Here is a 23,424-nt window from a genome sequence, read left to right on the forward strand (position 1 = left end):
TCCAGCTGGCTGAGGGTCTGGATCTCATAGTCTACAGGCAGCCCCGCTGCATGGAGAGGGAGACCCTGACAGGGGGCTTCAGCTGCCCTCAGTTTGAGACTCTTCATAAAATCACAGGGTTGGGAGGTGCCATTTAGCCCACTGAGTCCAACGCCCTGTTCAGCGCAGGGATCCAGTGTAAAGCATCCCTGACAGGTGGCTGTCTGGTCTCTGCTTGAAGACCTCCAGCAACTCCCTAGGGAGTTGGTACCATGATCTGACTGCTTTGACCAGTAGGAAGTTTTTCCTGATGTTCAACCAAAATCTGCCTTCCTGTAACTGAAGCCCGTTCTTTCTTATCTACAAGCTTGGATGACGGAGAGCAGGTTGTGGCCCTCTTCTGTATCACAGGCTTTTCGGTACATGAAAAGTGCTCCCATCTCCCCCCTCAGTCTTCTTTTCCCAAGGCTAAGCATCCCCTGTTCCTCCAACATTCCATCATAGGACCTGGGAGATCTCTACACCAGGGCTTTTTGTGCGATTGTCATTCCTCATGCACGGTATTTTCTGGGAGCTTTGCACAGCGTCCTGGTCCTGCAGTCATTTCCGCTCGCCACCCCCCTGCTTCTCCCGTGTTATTTCAGAACGGGGAAAATGCAGCACTTTTCTGAGCCCGGGCCACTCCTGCCATTGCGCAACAAGCGGCTTTGTGTGGGCAGTTCTGGGGGGCGTGGTTATGATGATGTTGCCGGTGACGCTGGTGGGGTGGGAGTGTTGCCCCACCCCCCCTGTCCCTTTTTGCCTCTTGGCCATTCTGCTGCTGGTTGGCCTGCAGAACACAACATGGGGGACGCTGCAAGCGCAGCGGAGTGGCGCTGCAGGAACGCAGCTGAGACCGCTGGGACCGCTGGGACCGTAGCCTCTATAACGGGAGCGGGGTCGTAGCTGGTGCGGCGCTCCACTCTGCAGTTGCTGCCCAGAAACCTTTACCCCCTTTCCACTCAATCTCACCATGTACACACAGATGAGAAAAGTGTAACTACTTGCTTGGGGGGTGGGGGGAGAGCAGACTTCCCAAGCTGGGGCAGTACTGTGAATTCTGTATCAAAGTGGCAGAGGTCGGGCTCAGAGGCAGCGGAAGTGAGAAGGGCAGGCAAGGAAGTTGAAATGGAAAAGTTCACGCCGAGTCGGGGGAAGGGCTACGCCAGAGGGGGTGGAGGGAAGGCGGACAGCTCACGTAACGCCCCACCAGGCTCCACCTACCGGTGTAAATGGCAGGTAGCAATATGCATTGTTTGTTTGTGTGCATCACAACAAACTGTGGCAAATTCTTAAAGTGATGGGAGTACCAGACCACCTTACCTGTCCCTGAGAAACCTGTACGAGGGTCAAGAAGCAACAGTAAGAACCGGACATGGAACAACCGATTGGTTCAAAATTGGGAAAGGAGTATGACAAGGCTGCATATTGTTGCCCTGCTTATTTAACTTATATGCAGAGTACATCATGAGAAACGCCGGGTTGAATGAATCACAGGTCGGAATTAAGATTGCTGGGAGAATTGTCAACAACCTCAGATACGCGGACGATACCACCCTAATGGCAGAAAGCGAAGAGGATCGTAAGAGCCTCTTGTTGAGGGTGAAAGAGGAGAGTGCAAAAGCTAGTTTGAAACTCAACATTAAAAAAACTAAGATCATGACATCTGGCCCCATCACTTCCTGGCATATAGAAGGGGAAGAAATGGAAGCAGTGACAGATTTTATTTTCTTGGGCTCCAAGATCACCGCAGACGGTGACTGTAGCCATGAAATTAAAAGATGCTTGCTCCTTGGGAGGAAAGCTATGGCAAACCTAGACAGCATAGTAAGAAGCAGAGACATCACCTTGCTGACAAAGGTCCGCATAATCAAAGCTATGGTTTTCCCAGTAGCAATGTATGGCTGTGAGAGCTGGAGTATAAGGAAGGCTGAACGCCGAAGAATTGATGCATTCCAACTGTGGTGCTGGAGAAGACTCTTATGAGTCCCCTGGACTGCAAGGAGGTCAAATCAGTCCATCCTAAAAAGGAAATCAACCCTGAGTGCTCATTGGAAGGACAGATACTGAAGCTGAAGCTCAAATATTTTGGCCGCCTAATGCGAAGAGAAAACTCCCTGGAAAAGACCCTGATGCTGGGAAAGACTGAAAGCAAAAGGAGAAGGGGATGGCAGAGGATGAGATGGCTGGATAGCATCACCGATGCAATGAATATGAACTTGAGCACGCTCCAGGAGAGAGCGCAGGACAGGAAGGCCTGGCGTGCTATGGCCCATGGGGTCACGAAGAGTCAAACAGGACTGAAGGACTGAAAACAACAACAACAACAATATGCATTAAAAAAAAAAACAGGCTGTGTAGAGAACTGACCTTAATCCCACAAAGAATCCAGAAGCAGAAGGTGCGGTAAAGATGCGGGAGAAAAGCTGCATGTGATGAAGCCCTTAGTTTCTAGTCCCCTGATCCTCTTTGTTGCCCTTCTCTGAACTCATTTCAATTTATCTGAATCTTTCTCAAAATGTGGGGGTCCAAAACTGGACACAGCATTCAAGGTGAGGTCTGACCAGGGCCTGTCTCCATGACAACAGAAGGAGAAGCGAATGAAGGAGTACCAGACTTTTAAAAAGGAATCAGCTTTGCTGCGCTTTGGTCCATGCAGGGCTCCACGAGCAAGTGCTCCACACCAGTATAAATTGCTTCACAGAACATACTTGCCAGCAGGCGTGGGGGTTGGAGTGAATGTCATCTGACTGGCAGGGGCTGCTCAACCATTAAGAGAGGCTCCCCCCCCCACTCTTTCCCTCTTCCTCCTTTCCCCTAAAGCTCCAGGCGCACCTGCATTTCAGGAGCAAGCCCCACTGACCACAATGGGAGTACTTCCAAGCAGACACACATATGCTTGTGCTGGGAAAGGCTGGGGGACACAGGGATGGGAAACCAACCCCCTTTCTAACCCGATGCTGCCCAGGATCTCTATAACAAAGGTGTGTAGTAGTTACTTCCTACAGCAATATTCCTTCCCGTGATTTAGAAACTAGACTTCTGTTGATGCAACCCAAAATCAAGCATCTGTCCCTCTTCTTTATATAGAACTAGTGGCCACCACGTATCTCCTGGCAGTTGTGTGATGAAGAATAACCTCCTTTGGCCCGTCCTGAACCTACAGCTCAGATGTTCATTGTTCCACCTTAGGAACCCTCTTTGTGCCTGTTATAATTTTAGGAACCACTGTCATATCCCTACACATGCTGACAAGTGCCACCACCCCTTCCCCTTCAGTCGCCTTTTGCCCCAACAGCCCCAGCCACTTTACTCTTTTATTGCAGGGCTGCAACTCGTGGTTGTGTGAAATGTGCTGCTTTGTGTGTATGCATCTGCCTGTGTGCGCAATTCTTCAAGTTCCCCCTTTAGCACAAGAGGTTAATTTCTCTCTCTCTCTCTCAGCAGCAGTTGGCCCGGAAAGGGGGCGACGGATCCTCGTACATGTCACCTGTCCAGGATGGTTGGAGCCCCCGCCCCGCCATGTCTTCACCCCGGAGTGTCTCCCTGCACAACCTCCAGAATACAAGTATGCAGGACGGGGAACCAATCGGGGTGGTGGGAGGGAGACAATGAGTCCAGGAAGAGACGCTGCACCATCTGCAGCCCACCAGGTTCCTCTCACATCCCCCCCACAAGACTGGAAAAGGTCAGTTTACATTCCAATTCCAAAGAAGGGCAACGCCAAAGAGTGTTCAAACTACCGCACAATTGCGCTCATTTCACATGCCAGCAAGGTGATGCTCAAAATCCTACAAGCTAGGCTTCAGCAGTATGCGAACCGAGAACTACCGGAAGTACAAGCTGGGTTTCGAGGAGGCCGAGGAACTAGAGATCAAATCGCCAACATTCGCTGGATCATGGGGAAAGCAAGAGAATTCCAGAAAAATGTCTATTTCTGCTTCATTGACTACGCTAAAGCCTTTGATTGTGTGGATCACAACAAACTGTGGCAAATTCTTAAAGTGATGGGAGTACCAGACCACCTTACCTGTCTCCTGAGAAACCTGTACGAGGGTCAAGAAGCAACAGTAAGAACCAGACATGGAACAACTGATTGGTTCAAAATTGGGAAAGGGGTACGACAAGGCTGCATATTGTCGCCCTGCTTTTTAACTTATATGCAGAGTACATCATGAGAAATGCCAGGTTGGATGAATCAGACGTCGGAGTTGAGATTGCTGGGAGAATTATCAACAACCTCCGATATGCAGACGATATCACCCTATTGGCAGAACGCGAAGAGGATCTAAAGAGCTCTTGTTGAGGGTGAAAGAGGAGAGTGCAAAAGCTGGTTTGAAACTCAACATTAAAAAAAAAAAAGATCATGGCATCTGGCCCTATCACTTCCTGGCATATAGAAGGGCAAGAAATGGAAGCAGTGACAGATTTTACTTTCTTGGGCTCCAAGATCACCGCAGACAGTGACTGTAGCCATGAAATTAAAAGACGCTTGCTCCTTGGGAGGAAAGCTATGGCCAACCTAGACAGCATAGTAAGAAGCAGAGACATCACCTTGCCGACAAAGGTCCGTCTAATCAAAGCTATGGTTTTCCCAGTAGTAATGTATGGCTGTGAGAGCTGGACTATAAGGAAGGCTGAGCGCCGAAGAATTGATGCTTTCGAACTGTGGTGCTGGAGAAGTCTCTTACGAGTCCCCTGGACTGCAAGGAGGTCAAATCAGTCAATCCTAAAGGAAATCAACCCTGAGTGCTCATTGGAAGGACAGATACTGAAGCTGAAGCTCAAATATTTTGGCCACCTAATGCGAAGAGAAAACTCTCTGGAAAAGACCCTGATGCTGGGAAAGACTGAAGGCAAAAGGAGAAGGGGACGGCAGAGGATGAGATGGCTGGATAGCATCACCGATGCAATGAATATGAACTTGAGCACGCTCCGGGAGAGAGCGGAGGACAGGAAGGCCTGGCGTGCTGTGGTCCATGGGGTCACGAAGAGTCGGACACGACTGAATGACTGAACAACAACAAGTCCTTATGGCACCAGGGTAAAGCCTGGTAATATGGATTGGTAAAATCTCAAAAGCCGTGGGGAGCCTGTCCTCTTGCCCATCCTTGCTCAACTGCTGTGGGGAGGCCACAGATCAAGGAGCAGTGAAGCGGCTCTGCAGTGCTCCAACATCCTCCCCCATGACTGTCGGAAGCAGAGTTCTTTCTTTCTTTAGAACACTGATGCCCCACCTTTCTTCCACAAAGGAACTCATGGCAGTCTACCGGGGGTGGGGTGGAGGGGTGGGTTCCAGGGCTCCCTTGAAGTTTTATAAGTGTTAGATAAAAAGTCCTTGCTTTCGGTTTAGAAGAAAAGAATGCCAGGCAGGCAGCAGTGGATCCAACACTATTTTATTGAACGTTTTGCAAAACGGGTGCAGAGCAGTCTGGACCCCGAGACACGTGTGCAAAAGCCCTTTATATCATATCGCTTCTATTGTTCTCACCAGTAACCAATGAAACAGTTAGTACATCGGCTCACTAAGTTAATATCCAATAAACAGTCACTATCAGCTTACCAAGCCGTTAGTCATGAGTGCGTCAGTATGATTCCCTTTTTGCTCCGCCTATATTTTCCCGCCACTCGGGCTCTTACGTAACTTGAGACGCCAATGGTTATGGAGTCTCCTTTTTTCTAACATAAGGAAAGGTGGGATATACACATTTTAAATAAGTCAATGGCCTTTTATTCCATTCTTAGCTGCCTTTCCTAAAAACAGCACAAGGCAAAGTTTCTCCTTGCGGGCCAAATGCAGCATGGAAAGCCTCATTGGGGAGATTGTTCCCACGGTGGCACCACCACAGGGAAGGCCCTGCCTGGCGCACGTCCTCCACGGACGGTACCTGGAGCAGATCCTCCTCAGCCACTTTATCCCCACAGTGAAATTAACATGATGTCTGGCTGGGATGCCCAAGGCCAAGCCTCAGACCTGGGCGGGACTAACTAGCAGCTTGGCATGAGCCTGGAACCTAATAGGCAGCTTACTGCAGTTGTGCAAGGATGGGCAAGAGGATAGGCTGCCTTTGTCTGGATATAGTCTTGGAGCGCTTTGATGTCTGTATTCAGGGCCCAGAATTTATCTGTCATGGGTTCAGAATTCCCTCTGGCAAAGAGCTTGGATCTTTCCCAAGCACGGTACTCACAGTTCTGGTTTACAGACTTGGGGCACAGGCTTCATCTTAAAGGATCCACAGGGTGCACTTAGGCCATTTGTAGAAGAGCAACATTCTGATTGCAGACCATCCCCACTATGCCTCCTGGCCTGCTCCGCATGCTGCTAGTCCCTAACATCCACTCTCATTCTCCTGCCCTAGGTTCCCTGGAAATGGTGCAGCGTGCCTGTTCTGATCACTTGCCATACCTGTGCAAATACAAAACTGACTATAAAACCTCTGGTAGATCTGCAGCTTCCAGGACCTGGACGGATTTTCCCAGCGGCCAGAATGGATCCAGCCACTTTGGGCAACAACTCAGATTCTTGGGTGCTGTGGTGTCAAGGGACCAATCCCTGCTCCTTTCTCAGCTGCAAGGACCCTTTTCCCAGCTGTTGCTGTGGGAACCTGTGTAAAATAAAATCTCCTTTTCAGTTTTACTTTGTTGGCCAAGAGCAGAGCCAAGACGGGTTTTCCCATGGTATTGCCCTGGCTGTGGGCTGCTAAGGTTTGGAGGTGCCGAGATAGTGATAAGCCAGATCCTGGTTTGCTTACACCTTTTGACTTTATTTGAAGTACTTACAGCACACAGGCGTACCCAATGGTTGGATCAGACAGCTTCTCTGAGCCCAGAGCCAAGGGGTAAAATTTATACCATACATGTCAGCAGTGAGGCAGCATGACAGCAGCAAGTGTTAATTAGCGTTCCTCTGCAACTTCCCCAGCATAGACTATCAGCCCCACATCAGAGGGGAGACACCCTGCAACTTGGGCCTTTCATTCTATTGATAAGGTATGTTCAAAAGTTCCTTTTTCCACAGGGAAATTCTCATCATGATTTGAAACCCATATTTTTTTCCCTGCATTAACTGCACCCCCATGTGGTAAGCAGATGAAAAGAGGTAGACTAAAGGGACAAGTTGCCCCAAAAGGGGAGGCAAAGTCTTGAAATGACTGTTCTTGTTGGAGGTAGTACGCCCAGAGCCTTTCAGCGGGTCACCTTCTACAGGACAAGGAGGTTTTATTCCATTATTTTGCTGCTGTAGTTCCCTTAGAGCAGGGGTAGGCAACCTGTCTCCCTCCAGATGTTTTGGATGACAATTCCCACCAGCCCCAGCTGGCATGGCCAATGATTGAGGATTATGGGAGTTGTCATCCAAAGCCTCTGGAGGGAGCCAGGCTACCCACCCCTGTCTTAGAACATGAAACATCCTTTGGGCACTTCAAGGTGAGAGGGGGAAGTTTGACACAACCTCTTGCAAGCTGCACATGGGGACTGCACACGACAGCTCTGAGCTTTGAAGTGTGGCAAGGTGCACGATGCGCTCCATCTGTTGATGCTCTGCCCAGTGTCTGCCTTCTCTGGCACCTCCGTCTAGGGTGATAATAAATTCTCTGCTGAGCTGCAGCCTGGAGTGTGTACCCTTGGTCTTCATCTTGCCTTTGGCATCCTACTGCAATGCTTATGCACAACGCATGACACCTGGGATCATGTGGAGCAGCCGGTTATAGCTGCTGGATGCTGGGCAGGGTGGAGGAGCCAGTCAGCAGCATCCTCATGCCAAGCCACGCATGGCCTTGAAGGGCGGCCGGTGCCTGGGGCAAGAGCAGCTGGGCAGCCGGAGATGGGCAGAGCATGTTGGGCCATCCAAGGGTTGAGATGGAAAATCACAAGCTGGGGCTGAGTAGAATCACCAGGCCTGGCCTGACGGTCAAGCCAGAAGTCAGGAGCCACAAGGGAGACTGGCCCATTCACCTGATAAAGCTCCCAGGAAACTTTGGGCCTCTTGTGCAGGTTCCTGCAAAAGCTAGCCAATGGGAACACATTCTGGAGGTGGGCTGCGCTTGGGAAAAGGCAGGAACCGGATCCAGGCCTTTCCTGCGGCCCGAGGGCCAAGGTGCCCTGAAACAGAGAGCTGTGGTTCCAGCCCTCCGGATGGCCTGACAAGCTCCTCCTCCTCAGAGAATGCGGTCTCCATCCTCTGCCTCTGAGCAGGACGCCTTCTGAGCTTCTGAGCAGGAAGAGGTGCTGGACTTGCTGGCTGTGATGTGGGAGAGGTCCGGGCAGGGAGCGTGGGTGAGCGCATTGCTGGCAAGGGGCAACTTGGGCAGAGGTGTCCTGAATGGAAGCGTGTGGCAGGAAGAGCTGGTTTCTGGTGGCGTGGGGTTGCACTGGTGTTACCGGCATGGTGGGGGGGGGCAATGATAATGCGGAAGAGCCCTGCAGCTGGGTCAGACCACAGGCCTATCTCATCCTGCGTCCCGGTTTCCCACAGTGGCCCACTGGCCGCCCCAGGGAGGAGCCCACAGGCAGAGAGCTGGGCCACCCTGAAGCGCGGGTGACGGCAGCAGTGTGTGTGCAGAGACAGACAGGCAGAAAGACAGGGTGGGCGGGGGAGGAAGACAGATATGGTGTGTGGGTGGCTGGGCAAGGGGAGACAGATGTGGCACATGGTGGACAGTGGTGAAGGGAGTCAGACACAGGGGAGGGGGCAGTGACCATGGCAGGTGGGCACGGCGGGTGTACTCTACTGTTTCAGGCGACAAGTGGGTGTGCCCTGGCCCTGGCAGCTTCCTGTGTGCCTTGGTTTTGTGAACGATGCTTATCCACTTTCAAGAATTTAAGTTCTGGCCTGGAGCCCTGATTCGATCTCGGGTCTTGCACGGAATCTGCATAGGGAGTGCTGCCTTCTTGCCGTGAGTTTTACAGTATCCCTGGTAAAAGGCACCTGCCTTTCCCAGGGCCCCTTCTCTGTTCCTAACTCTGTTCTCCGGTCCAGCATACACACACACACAGATGGGCCTGGGGTAGCTGAGAAACCGCTTAGCAAGGTGAGAATTAAAAAAAGAATGGAAACATATAGAAAGCAGACATACCATCAGTGCGGGCTGGGGTTCAAGATTGTTGTCCCAGGACCAGCTGAACTTCCCATAGGCTTCTGTTGAACATCCCACTGGTTATCAGTGCATCTCTGAGCCCAGTTTAAAGTGGTTTTGACCTTTAAAGCCTTAAACTATTTGGGACCAAGTTACTGGACAGGCTGCTCTCACTCATATCAGCCAGCCAGGACTTTAAGATGAGCAACATAGGCCCTTCTCACTAGTCCACCTCTGAAGGCAGTTAGGTGGGTGAGTACACGAGGGCCTTTTCTGCAGTGGCCCCACACCTCTGGAATGGGTTGCTCTCAAGGGGCTGTCAGGCCCCAACACTGCAGGCTTTTGGGAAGGCCCTTAACACTGACTCCCTTACTCCGCCCTCGCCGACTGTTTTATTGGGCAGTAGCTGCAATTGCAATGTAGGTTTGTAGTACTGGCTCGGTCAGATGTTTCATTGCTGGTGTTTCTTGTTTTTATGAATGTTTGTTGTTTTAATACTACATTAGTCTATTTTATTGTTGTAGATCACCTTCTCCCCAAAAGACTGCCTAGAATGACTGTAAATAATAAATTAATTAAATGTGCTGGATCAGGACAAACGTGATGCACGCAGAGCTTCATGCTGAGAAGAGAGTTTATTGTAATACGACTGGCTGAGAGAGAAACAGTAAGAAGGCAGAAGGGGGCCCAAGGTCAGCAGACATCCTGTGCTGTGCTGCAGAGGCCACTTCTGAAAAAGAACCCAGGTGGTACATCTTTGCGCAGCTCGCAAGATGATACGGCTTTCGCTCACATTTCAGTGCAGAAAGGGGCGTTTCCTTGACCTTCTCAGAGCTGGACTGAGTAATCCACAATTTAGGTGAAGCTCAAACTAGCGTACTAGGGTGTTCTGTATGTGCACATCCTCTGTTTCACCACACAGGGGGCACCTTTACTACAGAAAAAATGACACGGATTTCAAATTTCACAGTGAGATTTTCCCTGTGAAACAAGAAACGGTTAAGCCATCATCAAATTTGGCTTTTAGGCGAATTAGAAACCGAGTTGGACTTTGGCCTGGAAAAACCCCTCTTGGTTTCTGCTCTTGGACAACAGAATAAAACTGAAGAAGAGGGTTGACTTGATGCAGATTCACAAAGCAGGAGTCAGGGGAAAGGGACATTGCAGCTGAAGTCTGGGAGCAGATCTTTCAAGAGCGGGCAGGCAATTGGTCCCTTGACACCGCAGCACCCAAGCATCAGAGGCATTGCCCGAAGTGGCCAGATCCATCCTGGTCACTAGGAAGCGCCGTTCAGGTCCTAGATGCTGGGCATCTACTACAGGCCTAAAACCTGGCCCTGTACTTGCACAGGTATGGCAAGGCGTCGGAACAAGAGCGTTGCCACCATTTCTGCGAATCTACAGGACAGAAGAGCGAGAGTGGACGTTAGGCCCTGACTGGCAGCATGCAGAGGAGGCTGGGAGACTTACTGGGGAAGTTCTGCAGTCAGAACCACGTTCTTTTGTGGATGGTATAAATTGGGGATGGGGAACCTCCAGCCCACAGGGCGTCAGGGGAGACCCCTCCCCAAAACTTCCCTCCCTGAAGCCCCGTTTCCCTTTCAGAAGGGAGAGCAGGCGGGGGTGCAGCTGAGCCATATCTCAGCCACTGTGCTCCTCCACCTTCCCTGCACAGGGGAGGCAATGGAGGACCGAAATTGGTGCCTCGGTGGGCTTCGCTCCACCCGGGCTTTCCCTAGCTGGGGATTTTGAATTATTCTCGTTCTGCCAGCCATGGGGACGGGGGAGGGACAGAATGTCAAGTAAAGCAGAGCAACTCCGCTGCCCCCGAAATACGGTTTCCTTGTGGCGTTTGAGATTTTGCCAGGTCCTTAGTCTCAATCTTTACTTTGAAGCCATAAGGGCTAGGAACTTGGTGTTGGTCTTTCTTTTTGAAATTCCACCTTTTCAGGGTACAATCATGGGCACAGAGAGTTCACAGGGCCCTGAAGTACCAGAGATTCACTCCTCCTCCTCCTCTCTCTCTCGCTCTCTGGAATGTGTGGATAAGGGTGTGAGAAATGAGGCCTTGTTCTCTCTGGGCATATCTCCCTACCTCCTGCCCCCAACCATCCATCTTTCTGCCAAGACCACTGCTGCGTACTTGAGTTCTGGAGGTTGTACAGGGAGATGCACTTGTTTGAGGAGAGGGAGGTGCTGGGGCTCCATCCATCCCAGAGAGGCGAACTGTAGGAGGATCCATCGCTCCACTGCCAGATCATATGCTGCTGGGCGAGAAATGGGAAGAAACTTCTTTAAGGAAAGGGGAGCTCAAGGCATTGCCCCCTGGAGCAAGGTCAAGACAGCCTTCTCCAACATGGTGGCCTCCAGACAGGCTGTGCTGGCTGGGAACGCTGGGCGCTGCACACAGTGGGGAGGCCGGGCTCAAGACCACCGCAGGGCGTCTGTGCTGGTGGGGGAAGAAGCACGGCAAGGATCTGCACACACACGGATGGCACAAAGAGGGCTGCTAAGGGGAAGCCGTGGCCATCTGGCGCTGCCATGGAGCGAGCCAGCCACACACCCCTCCGGCCCAGGACTGGCTGCTCTGGCTTGCAGTGGCTCACAGAGGACTCCGGCAGACCCCTGACATGTCAGGTCTCGAGCCTGGGATGTTCTGAATGCCACGGATCTGCTCCACCATGGAGCCAGAGGCCTTTCTGCTCCTGGGAAACCAAAACACAGGAAGGCAGGGGTGGGGGGCGGGTGTGCGTGCCGCGACGCAGGAGGACGGTGGGTTCAGGGTGAACAAGTGGAACTGCCAGGAGATGTGGTAACGGGCACACGCATTATGTGAAGTAATGAGTGGGACCTCCAGGCACAAAGGCGGTATTCCACTGGAGAGCAGGTGCTGGCACAAACGGCAGGAGTGGGTGGTTCCTGTTGTGCGTTGCTGGCGGGCTTCCCAGAGGCTTCAGCCTGGCTGCATCGGGGAACAGGCTGCTGGCTTTGACAGGCCCACCTTGATCTGAATGCACAGGGGCGTTTGCGTGTCAAGGGATCGGTTGTGGTGGCAAGATCTTTAGGGAAGAGGATGCCAGTGAAGCAGCCATGTGCAATCTCAGAGGGGCACCCCAGGATCCAGGGATGCGGAGGACTGCACATGGCTGCCCGTAGCAACCTCAGCAAGCTTGGAAGTCATCCTGCCCACGTGCCCTATGTTACAGAGGGCAGTCCTCTATTTGAAGGATGGCCAGTCCAAAGAGAAAGACCCCTAACGAGGGAGAGCAGCAGGGGCCTTGGAGTTGCCCCCCCCACAGCCAGCACCTAGACAGCGGACTGAGCAGGCACACAGGGCCCCTGCCCAGTCTTCCCCACTAGGCTGAAATGTGCTGGATGTCTACTCAAATCATGGTAATTATGCCTAAATTCATACCTATATAAATGAATTTGCACGTGCAAATTTTATGCAAATCTGCAACCTTTTTTGCTCTGTTTTGCCAATGCGGCCACCTTAATCATGGGGCCTCCTGGACAGATCACAAGGAGCAGCTTCTTGAGCCAGGGCTACAACCGCAGCTGATGTGCTCTGACATAAAGGATCAGGGGAGGGGAGGCTGGAAGTGGCTGGAGCCAAGAGTCTGTTCTGTTTCAGCTGGCAAGCCCAGTCACAGCGAGAGCCTAGCTTCGTTGGGCACTATGCGGTCTGGCTCACACCAAGGTCTTATGGCAAATCAGGTTCAGTGGATTCTGACCGAGGAGGAGCCAGGTTTCTCAGAGAGGCAGGAATAGGACTAAAGTAGCACCATGGAGAGCTCCAGGAGATGTTGGGGCTGAAGCCAGAAAAGCTGGCCTCTATGTTGCTCCAACAAGCTGTAGATTGCAACTGAGCCTTAAGTATGGTTTTGGCTTCCTTTAGGCTGGTAAGTCTTGCCTCCCTGTTGATGGAGGCCTTCTCCTTTAAAGGGGCTTGGTCTGTTTCAGCAGCCTTAGGCTGCAGTGACACCGAGGTGGCTGCAGCATGGTGGTATCTTCATGGCTAGAATCCTCAGAATCCAAGATCAGCTGTGTGACTGTCTCTGGACACAGGGCAGCTGGTGCCTGTAGCCTTCCTGGAGAACTTGATCCTAAGGAGGTGGGAAGCTCATGATGCCCTTTTGTAACCAAGCCCTCTCCCTTACCTATTAATCCAGGAGCTTCAACCTCTGAGGATGAGGGGTTGGGCCCTAGACCATGACAGAGTCACAAACGGAAGGCAGACGCAGCCCCCAGTGTCTTCATGCAGATTGTCTGTTTAGCTCTTGAGACCCAGTCTCATGGCAGACTGGAGCTCAGTCTCATGCCTCAGAGGAGGCCCATGCTCCAAGGCCCTCTAGGATGTCAAAGGGGCCCCTTGCAAATTCTCTGGGGTGCAGCAAAAGAATCAGGGTGATGTTCTGTGATCCTCTCATATTAGAAGAAAACAATAATTAGTAATAGCTGCATGTGCCCCCAAATCTGGGGCACACAGGGCCCAAGCACTGAGAGAGAGGGTCCTGTATCTGGGCCTGAGGTTCAACGGGGCACAGTGTGGGTTGCAAGCCCCAAGCCATGGGGGAAACAGTGGTGAATTGTCAGTTATGCTCAAGGAAATATCTATGCAAACATATTGCCTTTTATTTCTGTGCAGTCTTATAAGATCTTGTGAGATTTGCTGAAATCAAGCAAAGGTATGTTGGAACAGAACAAGCCACGTTCAGAGCAGCGAGCAGTTCCTGGTCCGGGAGGGAGGGAGAAGTATGCCTCCCTGCGTGACATGTTCTCTTATGAACTACGCATCCCAGAGTTCCTTACACTTCCTGCTGGGATTTCCTGTGCACAAGCAGGAGGGGCAACAGGATGTGGCTGTAGGAGGGAGGGAGGGAGGAGCAGGAGCCCCAGAATAATCAGGGGCATTAAAATTCATCCAGGGACTGCTGGAGGGAGCTGGTGCTGCTGCTGACATGGTCCAGGCCCCAGAACAGATGGGGGGAGGACATGAATTGAGCGTGTGGTCCCCAGCGTGTGCTGAAGAGGTGAAGCTAGATTCCAGTGGCAGGAAGCAGTGTCTACAAGGCATTTGTCTCTCATTTTGTATCACCGATACACATACAGATCCTATTGCCATGTTTGTCTATGTTATTATGAGTTTGGGCGTTGGATCCCATCCAACTCAGTCGTTCTCGACTGGCCATCATCTGGCCTGGGCAGATCTACTGATAGGTGAATCAACCAGTCGATGGGCCTTAATGGCCAACAAAGGTCTGAACGGCCTCTTCCCCCTGATGAATGTCGCGGTCCTCAATGTCTCTGTGGAAAAAGCAAGCAGCTTGTAGTCCTGAAGCAGCTTGGGGACTGAGACAGAGGGGAAGCAGGGTCAGGGAGTGAAGCTGGAGCTCAGGATGACTGTGTGTGTGTGTTCTGCTGGGGTATCTAAGCCCACCACCGCTTCGCCTGTATACTTGTGAATAAATGCAAATATCACAAAATGGCAGACACCCTCCGCTGACCTCATTCTAAAGGAAAGCAAAGCGGGTAAGCCCCGTGCCCCTGCCCACAGAACCGGGGTGAGCAGAATGACATATACCAGTCAGGCAGCCAGAAACGCACAGAGCTTAAGCAGAGATTCTGAAACAAGTTCAAGGAGGTCAAGGAACTCTCCAGTTTTTTAAGAAACAGACAAGCGAGCACAGGTGGGTAAAGGGGAGCCCCCCCGCTCCGCCAGCCGTCATAGAGGTGGGAACGGGACCCAGATAAATGATAGGTAGGATGCTGTAAAGGGCATTTTAGGAACCAGTCTCAGAAATACCCCACACAGATCCCCAAGCCCTCCACGTGAAGGGCTAACACCTGAAGGGGGCACTGAAAGACACTGATTCGGAGTGAAGAGAGATCCAGTTAGGGATGGCGGAGAATTCCGCCATGGATTTCAGTGAGGCCAAATACACTGGCATTTGGCCCCCCAAAATCCGTGGTGGAATGGCCTGCCCCCCCGCCCCCCCGCGGATCCCCACCAGGACGAGACTTACCTGGGGCGGACGTTCCGGATGGCAGTGGCTCCAGCAGCAGCTTTGGTGGCGGCTGGTGTTCCGACCGGCTGCCATCGCCACCATTTGCAGTCTCATTTTTTTTTTTTTTACATAGATGTGATAGGCTACGTAAAGACTTACGTAGCCTATCACGTCTGGGTTAAAAAAAACACACGTACGCAAATGGCGGTGGCTACGGCGGCCGCCATTTGCGTTCCTTATTCTTCGCCGTCTTAGTCTACGTAAATATTTACGTAGACTATTATGGTGAAAATAAAGGGGAACGCAAATAGCGTAGTGGGCACTATTTACGTTCCTTTTTGATTCGCTGTTTTAGCCTACGTAAATATTTACATCGGCTAAAACGGCGAATCAAAAAGGAATGCAAATAGCGTCTACTATGCTATTTGCATTCCCCTTTATTTTCGCCATAATAGTCTACGTAAATATTCACGTAGACTAAGACGGCGAAGAATAAGGAACGCAAATGGCAGCCGCCGTAGCTGCCGCCATTTGCGTACGTGTGTTGTTGTTTTTAACCTAGACGTGATAGGCTACGTAAGTCTTTACGTAGCCTATCACGGTTGAATACAGGGACGCAAACGGTGGTGGCTACGGCAGCTGCCATTTCCGTCCCTGCTACCCAGCGGCCGGATGTCTGGCTGCTGGCGGAGCCGGCCGGCGGCTCTGCGGAATCCCCATGGAGCAGAGCCGGCCGGGCAGGTCTCCGGGGGGAGGGACAGAGCGCCTCCCCCCCCCATTGAGGATTCCAGGGGGAGGGATGGAGCGCCTCCCCCCCGTGAAGCAGATCCACGAAACGGTAAGTAACTTTCATACATCCCTAGATCCAGTGAGTACACCTGAATGAGGGCACCCACCACGCCACTGCGTGTCGCCTGCAGACCGATCCAGACACTGTTGATCGAAAAGCTTCTCAGATAATCGTAAATTATTTCCCCCTCATTTACAGAAAGAATGGAAGCCAGCTGAGCCCCGGAATTTCGCTCCTGGCACTTGATCTGCAAAGGGAAGAAAAGCAACAAATAATAGGATATTTTCACTGCTTTGCACCCAGCAGGGCTGAAATTTCTCAGAGCCTCCTGCCCCTGGAATTATCTTTTTTTAGTTCTCCCCACAAACTGGTGGAGAATTCCACCACCCCCTGGAAAGTTCAGCAAGATAGCACCCTCCATTTTCCTGCCACAAGTAGGGCCGGGGACTCGGGGAGGCTGCTTTTGCTCAGCCCTACCCATGGCCTCTTTGTTTTGCTGCTGGAGGCCCACTCGCTGTTTTGTGTTTTAAAAGATTGCTTGTTTTATTTTCTTTGGTTATGGAAGACCTCCTTAGGTCCCTTCCAATGGAAAGGCAGGGTATAACTTTTCAAACAGATCAGCAAGGCACCGCCGCATCTCCTGTCCCACGTCAAGGCTGCCCAGACTGCGGGAGCAATCCCAGGTGCTGGCGGCGGGGTGAGGCTGGTGGAGACGACACTTTTCAGGGCACCCAAGGAAGCCCTGTGGGGCCTGATAAGATTCTGCCATCTGGCGTGCCCGCCAGGCAGTGTGCCGCACCCTCCTGGCCGAGGCAGGCTGCAGGCGTCCTGCCAACCCACAACCCGAGCCGGGTGCTCCAGGGTCCCTCGGCCACTTTGCGGAGCCCTAGAGTGCGTGTGCACTCCACCCACCCAGGGCCCCGTTCCCCACCCCAGCTGCTGCCAGTCAGGGCTTCGCCAAAACAAGGACTAGCACTATACCCTGTAACACAGGGGCGGGCGAGCGTTTCGCCCTGGAGGGCTGCGTGCATGGTGGCCAGTTAGTTGGGGCTGCAGGCTGGTGGGCAGGGCCTGGGCTGGGGCTGGCCATGAGCAGGTCCAGCATTCCCCTTCCCCCTCCCACAGCCTTCCTTCCCTTTCTCTCTCTCTCTCTCTCTCACACACTCTCTCACACACACACAACACACACAGGCTCTTTGCAGGGATGGAGGTCATTGGCCATCCCCCTCAGAAGCCCCTGTTCCACAGCTGGCGTCAAGGGTAGGCCTGGTTGGGCATCTGCTGAGGGCCCTCACCAGCAGGGCCCCATGACAAGAGCCCCCTGGAGTTGCCCCTCCTCTGCAGCATTGCCGCTTGCTTTTTCCCCTGCCTCTCGCTCCGGCCCAGACAGAGGTGCTGGAGAGAAGGAGGAGCAGCAGACACGCTGGCCTCCTTGCTCCCTGGCTCTCCGCCTGGCAGTGACAGGAGGAGGAGGAAGAGCAAGAGCAGCTGGTGACTGTGGCGGGGAGAAGGTGGACTCTCTGAGGGAGGGGCCCTGGAGGGGGTCTGGCCCAAGGGCCCCCCAAGACCCGGGCTGGCCGTGCCCTGCTCCCTCTGAGCTTAGCTGCAACCCTCACAGGAGCTGGGGTGCGGGGAGACACGCCTTTCCCAGAAATGGCGGGGCTCGTTGTCTCAGTGCAAAGTACTTCGGGGTGGCCTGGTCTTGAATGGGCATTTCAGACCCACTAGCTTTGCAGAGGACCTGCTCCTGGCAGAGATGGGAATGGCCAGAACTGGGTAGCTGATGGGGATTGAGAAGGCTTGAGGCCTACAGAGGCAGGGTAAAAAGGTCAGGCCTAGAAGCAGGGGGTAGGGTGGGAGTGGTAACCTTCAGAAGAGTAGTTTCATTTCTCCAGTTAAGTTTCATTTTTCTGAGTTAGGTTTCATTTCTCCAGGTTTGAAACAGTACTTTTGTTTTCAAGGGAGGAGGGTGTAAAAAGAGAGAGTTAGAAAGACCAGAGCAGTAAGAGCAGAGCTGGGGAGTCTAGAGCCTGAAGAAGGAGAGGGAAGAAGCAGCCTGGGGAAGTCTAAGTGCAGCTAGGGTAGAGGAACTCGTGTTTTTGCAACATTTATGTTCTCTTAATGCCTTTTGTATCAGAATAGCTCTATTCTGTAAATACCTTTAGTTGTAGTTTGCGTGTTTTAATTTACCAGTAAACTGTTGTGGTTAAACCCTGTGCTGGAGTGTCGGTCGCCCCATGTCTATAGCCTAAACCCCACGTTATTGGAAAGGGAAAGGTGAAAGAAGGAAGCTGGGACTGTTAAGGAGGCAAGAGATCCTTCAGGAGCTGCTCAAGGGGTCCAGGACACAGGGGAACCCTGACAGGGATCAACATCATTGCCTGCCACTTTGGGCTCCCCTTGGGGGCCTGGCCCTGGGGACGGTCACGGTGCGTGCCTGCCCGTCAGAATTTACCGCTGCACCCCTGCTTGTGGGAGTGGGAATGGCAGTGGCAGCGGCTCAGACACCCACAGGGGCTGCGCTAAAAAGCCCTCCATGGGCACATGCAGCCTGCCCACCCGTCCTCGGAGATGCCTCCCGTCCAGTCACACATCTTGTTCTTTTCTGTCATTCTCCTTTGCACCCCCACCCCACTCGTGTGCTCCCCCCTCGCCTCTGTCTCGCTCCCCCCTCCCCAGAAAACACTGGCCTTTCTGCTCCTCAGGTGCACGTACCTCCGCGGTTGCCCATGAGGTGGCGCGGCCAACCAGCTCATAGCAGTGCCGTTTGTAGTAGAGCACGCCATCGCCGCACAGGGACCGAGAGGCCACGGTGGCATTGCTGGCGCCTGTGAGAGACAGGGGGCATTTGGGACTGGGACAAGCAGCCCAAACTCTGGCCGTGACAAGGACATTGGAAACCAGAAAACTGCCGTGGTCAGCTGGAGCCCTGCTGGGCAGCAGTGTGTTCACACATCCAGGGCTGCCGTTTTGCCACCCAGACCTTTGCCCTTAAAACGAACAGTTAAGCAACGGGTGCCGCTGCCCGGCTTCTCCCGGGGCGTGGTCCGAAGACACAATGAGGCAGCCCCATGCTGAAGCGAAGCAGGGCTGGGTCTGGCCCGTGCTTGGAGGGGAGACCACCAGGGAATTGATTGTAGTCGCCTTGAGTTCCAGGGTGGAAGAAAGGTGGGATAGAAATGTAATAAATAAAATAAAAATTCTCCCCTCTGCTCCCCCCAAGGTCCTTTCGTTGGCCCCTCTACCCACCGCCTGCGCCAAGCAAGGCCTGCACGAGTCAGATGGAGGCTGAGATGGGCTGTGCTAGAAACACATGGAAAAGCAGGAACGTGAAGCGTGGGCCAGCCAGAGCCACGTGCCTGCTTCTGTTTGGTGAGCAAAGACAGCCTCCGGACCAGAAGGCGGGGGAGGTTCTTCCGGAAAACTGAAGAGAGACGGCACTTCTTTCTTCCGGATGCAATTACCTTACATTGCCCTGTTTGGGCCTGCGGGCCAATAAGCACACTTGTGGGCTGATTAAGCACCAGCGTCTCTGTGTCAACAGAACTGGCCCCCCTCTCCATCCCACCCCCTGCAGCTTTCTGCCACATGCGGCACTGTGACCTTGTTGCCACTTCTTTCCTGCACCTCTGCCTTCAACAGCAGCCAGGCACAGAGACAGTAAAAAGGCAACTTTTCTCCAAATCACTTGTTCGCAACAATAGGGAAAGCTTCCCCTGCTAAATGTCTGGGCCTCAAGCTGTTGAAGGGGGCAACAAAACTGTGTGTCAGATACACGGCCCATTGTCCAAGCCAATTTAATAACCAATTAAAACTCATTTCTTTAATTGGCTAAAAGCCCTAGATGAGCCTTCCCCAGTTTGGTCCCCTCCAGATGTTTTAGATTTCAACTCCGATCAGACCAAGCCAACATGGCCGAGGGTCAGGAAGGCTGGGAATTGTAGTCCAAAACATCTGGAGGGCACCAGGTTGGGGAAGGCTGTCTTAAATAAAAGCAAATTGAAACACCCCCCTCCTTGATTTAGAGTTCCTCCAAACACTCACCTTCCACCAAGGGGTTAAAGATCAGGCAGCCCAGCAGGCAGAGTCCAAGGTAGATGCTCTGTCTCATCTTCCTGGGAAAACAACAGATGAGCAACATTAACAAAGAGGAGAAGGGGGAGGAAAATGACTCTCCGTTTGGCCTCTTCCAGGAGTTTTCATGAAATTGGCATGGCTCTGTGCAGGGCTCCACGAAGGACTGCACTGTACCATTATAAGTCACTGACGGAAACATACTTCTGGGTGGGGTGGGGGGATTGGAAGTGGACGTCATCAAACTGGCAGGGGCTGCTCAACCAGAGAGGCTCCCCCTCCAGGCTCAACTCCCCTTAATGGCAATCTAGGGAACAAGCCTCATCAACCACAACAGGAGCTACTTCTGAGTAGACTTCCCAGACCAATGCCCCATTCCGCCCATGTTTTTTCCCCCCTTTCCCTCTAAATACTAGGCTACCGCATTAGCAGACACCCCTGAATAAATGCGCAATAGTGCAAATGTGTGATAGTGCAGTTCGGGAATAAGCCTCATGGATTACAAAAGGAGTCAGCAGGTGCTCCTGAACTAATGTACAAATGCGTGATAGTGCTATTGTGCAATAGCATAAATACGTGTTAGTATCTTGCTATCACGAAATAGCACTGACATAGAGGGTATATGTACTGATGGAAGATCTCTGCAATGCTGTTATGAGATAATGCCTTAGTGTGTAATATGAAAGCTGAACTATGAAGTTTGCAAAATGGCACCAAAGGACACAAAGGAATATCAGCTGCGGATCCTCCCCATGTGTCATTCTGGGGAAGTGACCTGACAAAAACTGATTTTCAGGCTGTACTGGGAGTACTTGCTTGCCTGCGGTAGCACACTTATACACACTTGTGCTCTAGCACAATAACCCTAAAATAAGTGCTCTAGCACTTATTTTCAAAGTTTTTTAAAAAAGTTGGTCCCTCCGTATCCTGCTCCAAAACAGCATTGAAACGTCTGGGAAACAGGGAGAAAAGGGGTTGGGTCAGTGAGGTCACAGGCAGGTGAGTGGCACGCCCCCATGGGCAGGACTCTGATACCGAAGCAAGTGCGGGTGATGGAACACACCCCAACAGGACTGTAACCGAGCCAAAGTAAAGACGAAAAGTTGGACTATAACCAGTCTCAGAAGAACCATTTTTTCTGCAGTAAATTCCGGGATACCTGCTGGATGGCCACGATGTCAAGTAAAATATGCGACCTCCACACGCAGCGAGATTGGAGTAAATCGCTGGTGGAAACACACCCCAGGTTTCTCTAGGGACGGTGGAGAATTCTGCCACGGACTCCAGTGAGGCCGGATTCTTTAGAAGCCTCCTGCCCCCCTGCGGAATCCCCCCAGGACAGACTTACCTGGTGGTGGCTCCAGCAGCTCCAGTGGCAGCTCCGTCGGCGGATGAAGCGGCGGCAGCAGCTCTGGCTGCTGCTGGGCTGCTGCAGCCGCAAATGGCGGCCATCATAGCAACCACCATTTGCGTCCCTACGCTAGCCTGTGATAGGTTATGTATATATTTACGTAGTCTATCACGGCTAAAGCAGGGACGCAAATAGCATAGGGGATGCCATATGCGTCCCTGCTTTAGCTGTGATAGGCTATGTAAATATTTACGTAGCCTATCACAGGCTACCATGGGGACGCAAATGGCGTCCCCTGTGCAGGACGCCATTTGCGTCCGCACCAGCCCGGCAGTGGCTGGAAGCCCTGCTGTGGATTGGCCCGGCCAGCGGCTCCGCGGCATGGCTGCGGAGCGGAGCCGTCCGGGCAGGATTCTGGGGGAGAGGACTGGATTGCCTCCCCCGCGTCGAGGATTCCAGGGGGAGGACCGGATCACCTCCCCCCTCCCCAGTGGATGCCCCAACCGGAACCAGGTAAGGGATTCGTACATCCCTAGGTCGCTGTGTGCTCACGGCAGCTGTAACTGCCCTCCTCTTCTCCAGAGGCTGACTTCCTCGTCTTGACTGCCCAAGAGGTGCTCCTGCCCTGATGCTACCTATTGGCAGTTTGGGGAAGGAGGAGGAGGGAGGGCGAGGTCACGGGCCAGAACTGGCTCTTGGGACTCCAGGTGCTGACCAATAATGTAGCCCCTGGTAAAAAGTTCACTAGAGTTAGAAGGTGGACCTGCCAGTCACTCAGCTGCTCCCCCTCCCCCTGCAGAGTTTAGAGAAATGAAAGCAAAAGATGCCACCTGGAGACATATAAGTCTGTGTCCATGTAGCATATCTGATACACGAGCTGCAAGCAAAATCTTGTTCTGGAGTGGCTTCAGTTCTGTTGGCTTCAGAGAGAAGCCCACTTTGCCTCTGGACCCAACAGAATTGGACTGAAGAGGCCTGATTCTGCTCAAGCTTCAGATTTGGTCCAAATCCGTTGCACATCCCTAGCTACTAGTCACGATGGCTATAGGCTACCTCCTGGAGGCTGAGGAACAACAGTGGGAGGGGGCTATTGCGCCCATGTCCTGCTTGGGGGCTTCCCAGAGGCATCTGGCTGGCCACTGTGGGAAACAGGATACTGGACTGGACTGATTTTTTCTCTGATCCAGCTTGGGTCCTCTTATTTTCTTGACAGGTAGTGGGGTGGGGGCAAAGGTGTGGAGTTGCACAGACTCACCTGCTTGCTCGTTTCTTCCTAGATGGCTGCTTCTCCAGAGGGGTTGGTGTCCCAGGACAAGTAAGTGCAGGATGGTCTCATTTCCTTCCTATATTTATAGGACAGGAGGCGCTGAGCAAACAAAGCTGGGCATCCACCTGACCCCAGACAAAAAGTGATCGGAGAAACCTCACCATCCAATTTGGCAGATTTCCCAGGAAACTGGGCACAAAATAATTCTAGGCTCAGGTGGCAGGGAGGCTGATGAGGTCATGAGAAATGCTTGGCGTCCGGGGTTGCCAGGTGGAGATCACCCTGGGGCGCACGGCAAAGACAAGATCAGCCATTGCCAGCATTACGACGGGTTTCTGGGAGATACGTGAGGCATCTCTCACCATATCCTAAAAGGGCTATGTGAATCCATAGAAGCGGACTCCGGTCCAGGCTGGGGTGGGGGCTCCAGCTGGGGCTGCACAGCAGCTGGGGCTGGAAGCGAAGAGGCACGCAGAAGCAGGTTCTCCTCTGTTGTCCAGAAAAAAGGCGTTGTGAATCCAGAGGCCTCATCCTGCTTCCCAATCTCAGCCATCAGCAGGGGCGTTGCTAGACCTGGGCCCAAGGGGCTTCAGTCCGAAATCTCTGTCCTAGTGCCCCGGATCTCTTCCCCCGAGCCCTGAGTGTCCATCAGTGCCAATAGAAGGTTTTTTGCTTAATTACCATGCGAGGGGCGAATTTCAAGGGGAGCTGCAGCTGGGGAGGGAATTGTTAACTCTCCCCCACTCTGGAAAAATCTTCCCCTGCATGGCAATTAAGCTTAGGAAAAGAAAAACCTTTCCCATTGGTTGGGATGATCTGCAAATTTATTGAAGGATATTTTA

At 52.6% G+C, this 23,424-nt stretch overlaps 1 protein-coding gene across 1 annotated transcript; it reads right to left on the reverse strand.

Moving 5' to 3' along the window:
• Positions 1 to 9,710: 9,710 nt before the first annotated feature.
• LOC146339244 (regenerating islet-derived protein 4-like) lies at positions 9,711 to 22,638 on the reverse strand. The gene is made up of 6 exons (XM_084808888.1): positions 22,571 to 22,638; positions 19,935 to 20,005; positions 18,606 to 18,718; positions 15,997 to 16,137; positions 11,236 to 11,359; positions 9,711 to 10,490 (listed from the first exon to the last, which is right to left on the reverse strand). Exons 2-6 carry the CDS (start codon positions 19,999 to 20,001, stop codon positions 10,417 to 10,419), a joined length of 519 nt encoding a protein of 172 aa, XP_084665014.1. The 5' UTR covers positions 20,002 to 20,005; positions 22,571 to 22,638; the 3' UTR covers positions 9,711 to 10,416.
• Between the last annotated feature and the right edge of the window lie 786 nt (positions 22,639 to 23,424).

This window comes from Heloderma suspectum, chromosome 7, assembly GCF_057233095.1.
Source record: "Heloderma suspectum isolate Gila_16-S chromosome 7, 16-S_ref, whole genome shotgun sequence".
NCBI classification, from domain to species: domain Eukaryota; kingdom Metazoa; phylum Chordata; class Lepidosauria; order Squamata; family Helodermatidae; genus Heloderma; species Heloderma suspectum.

Excerpts from the sequence above, each read along its gene's own strand:
- LOC146339244 (XM_084808888.1), bottom strand. The coding sequence starts at position 20,001 with ATGAGACAGAGCATCTACCTTGGACTCTGCCTGCTGGGCTGCCTGATC. Across the intron at positions 16,138-18,605 it reads CCTCATGGGCAACCGCGGAG|ATCAAGTGCCAGGAGCGAAA; the intron begins GTACGTGCACCT and ends TTCCCTTTGCAG. Across the intron at positions 10,491-11,235 it reads GTACAACCTCCAGAACTCAA|ATTCGCAGAAATGGTGGCAA; the intron begins GTACGCAGCAGT and ends TCTGTCCTGTAG.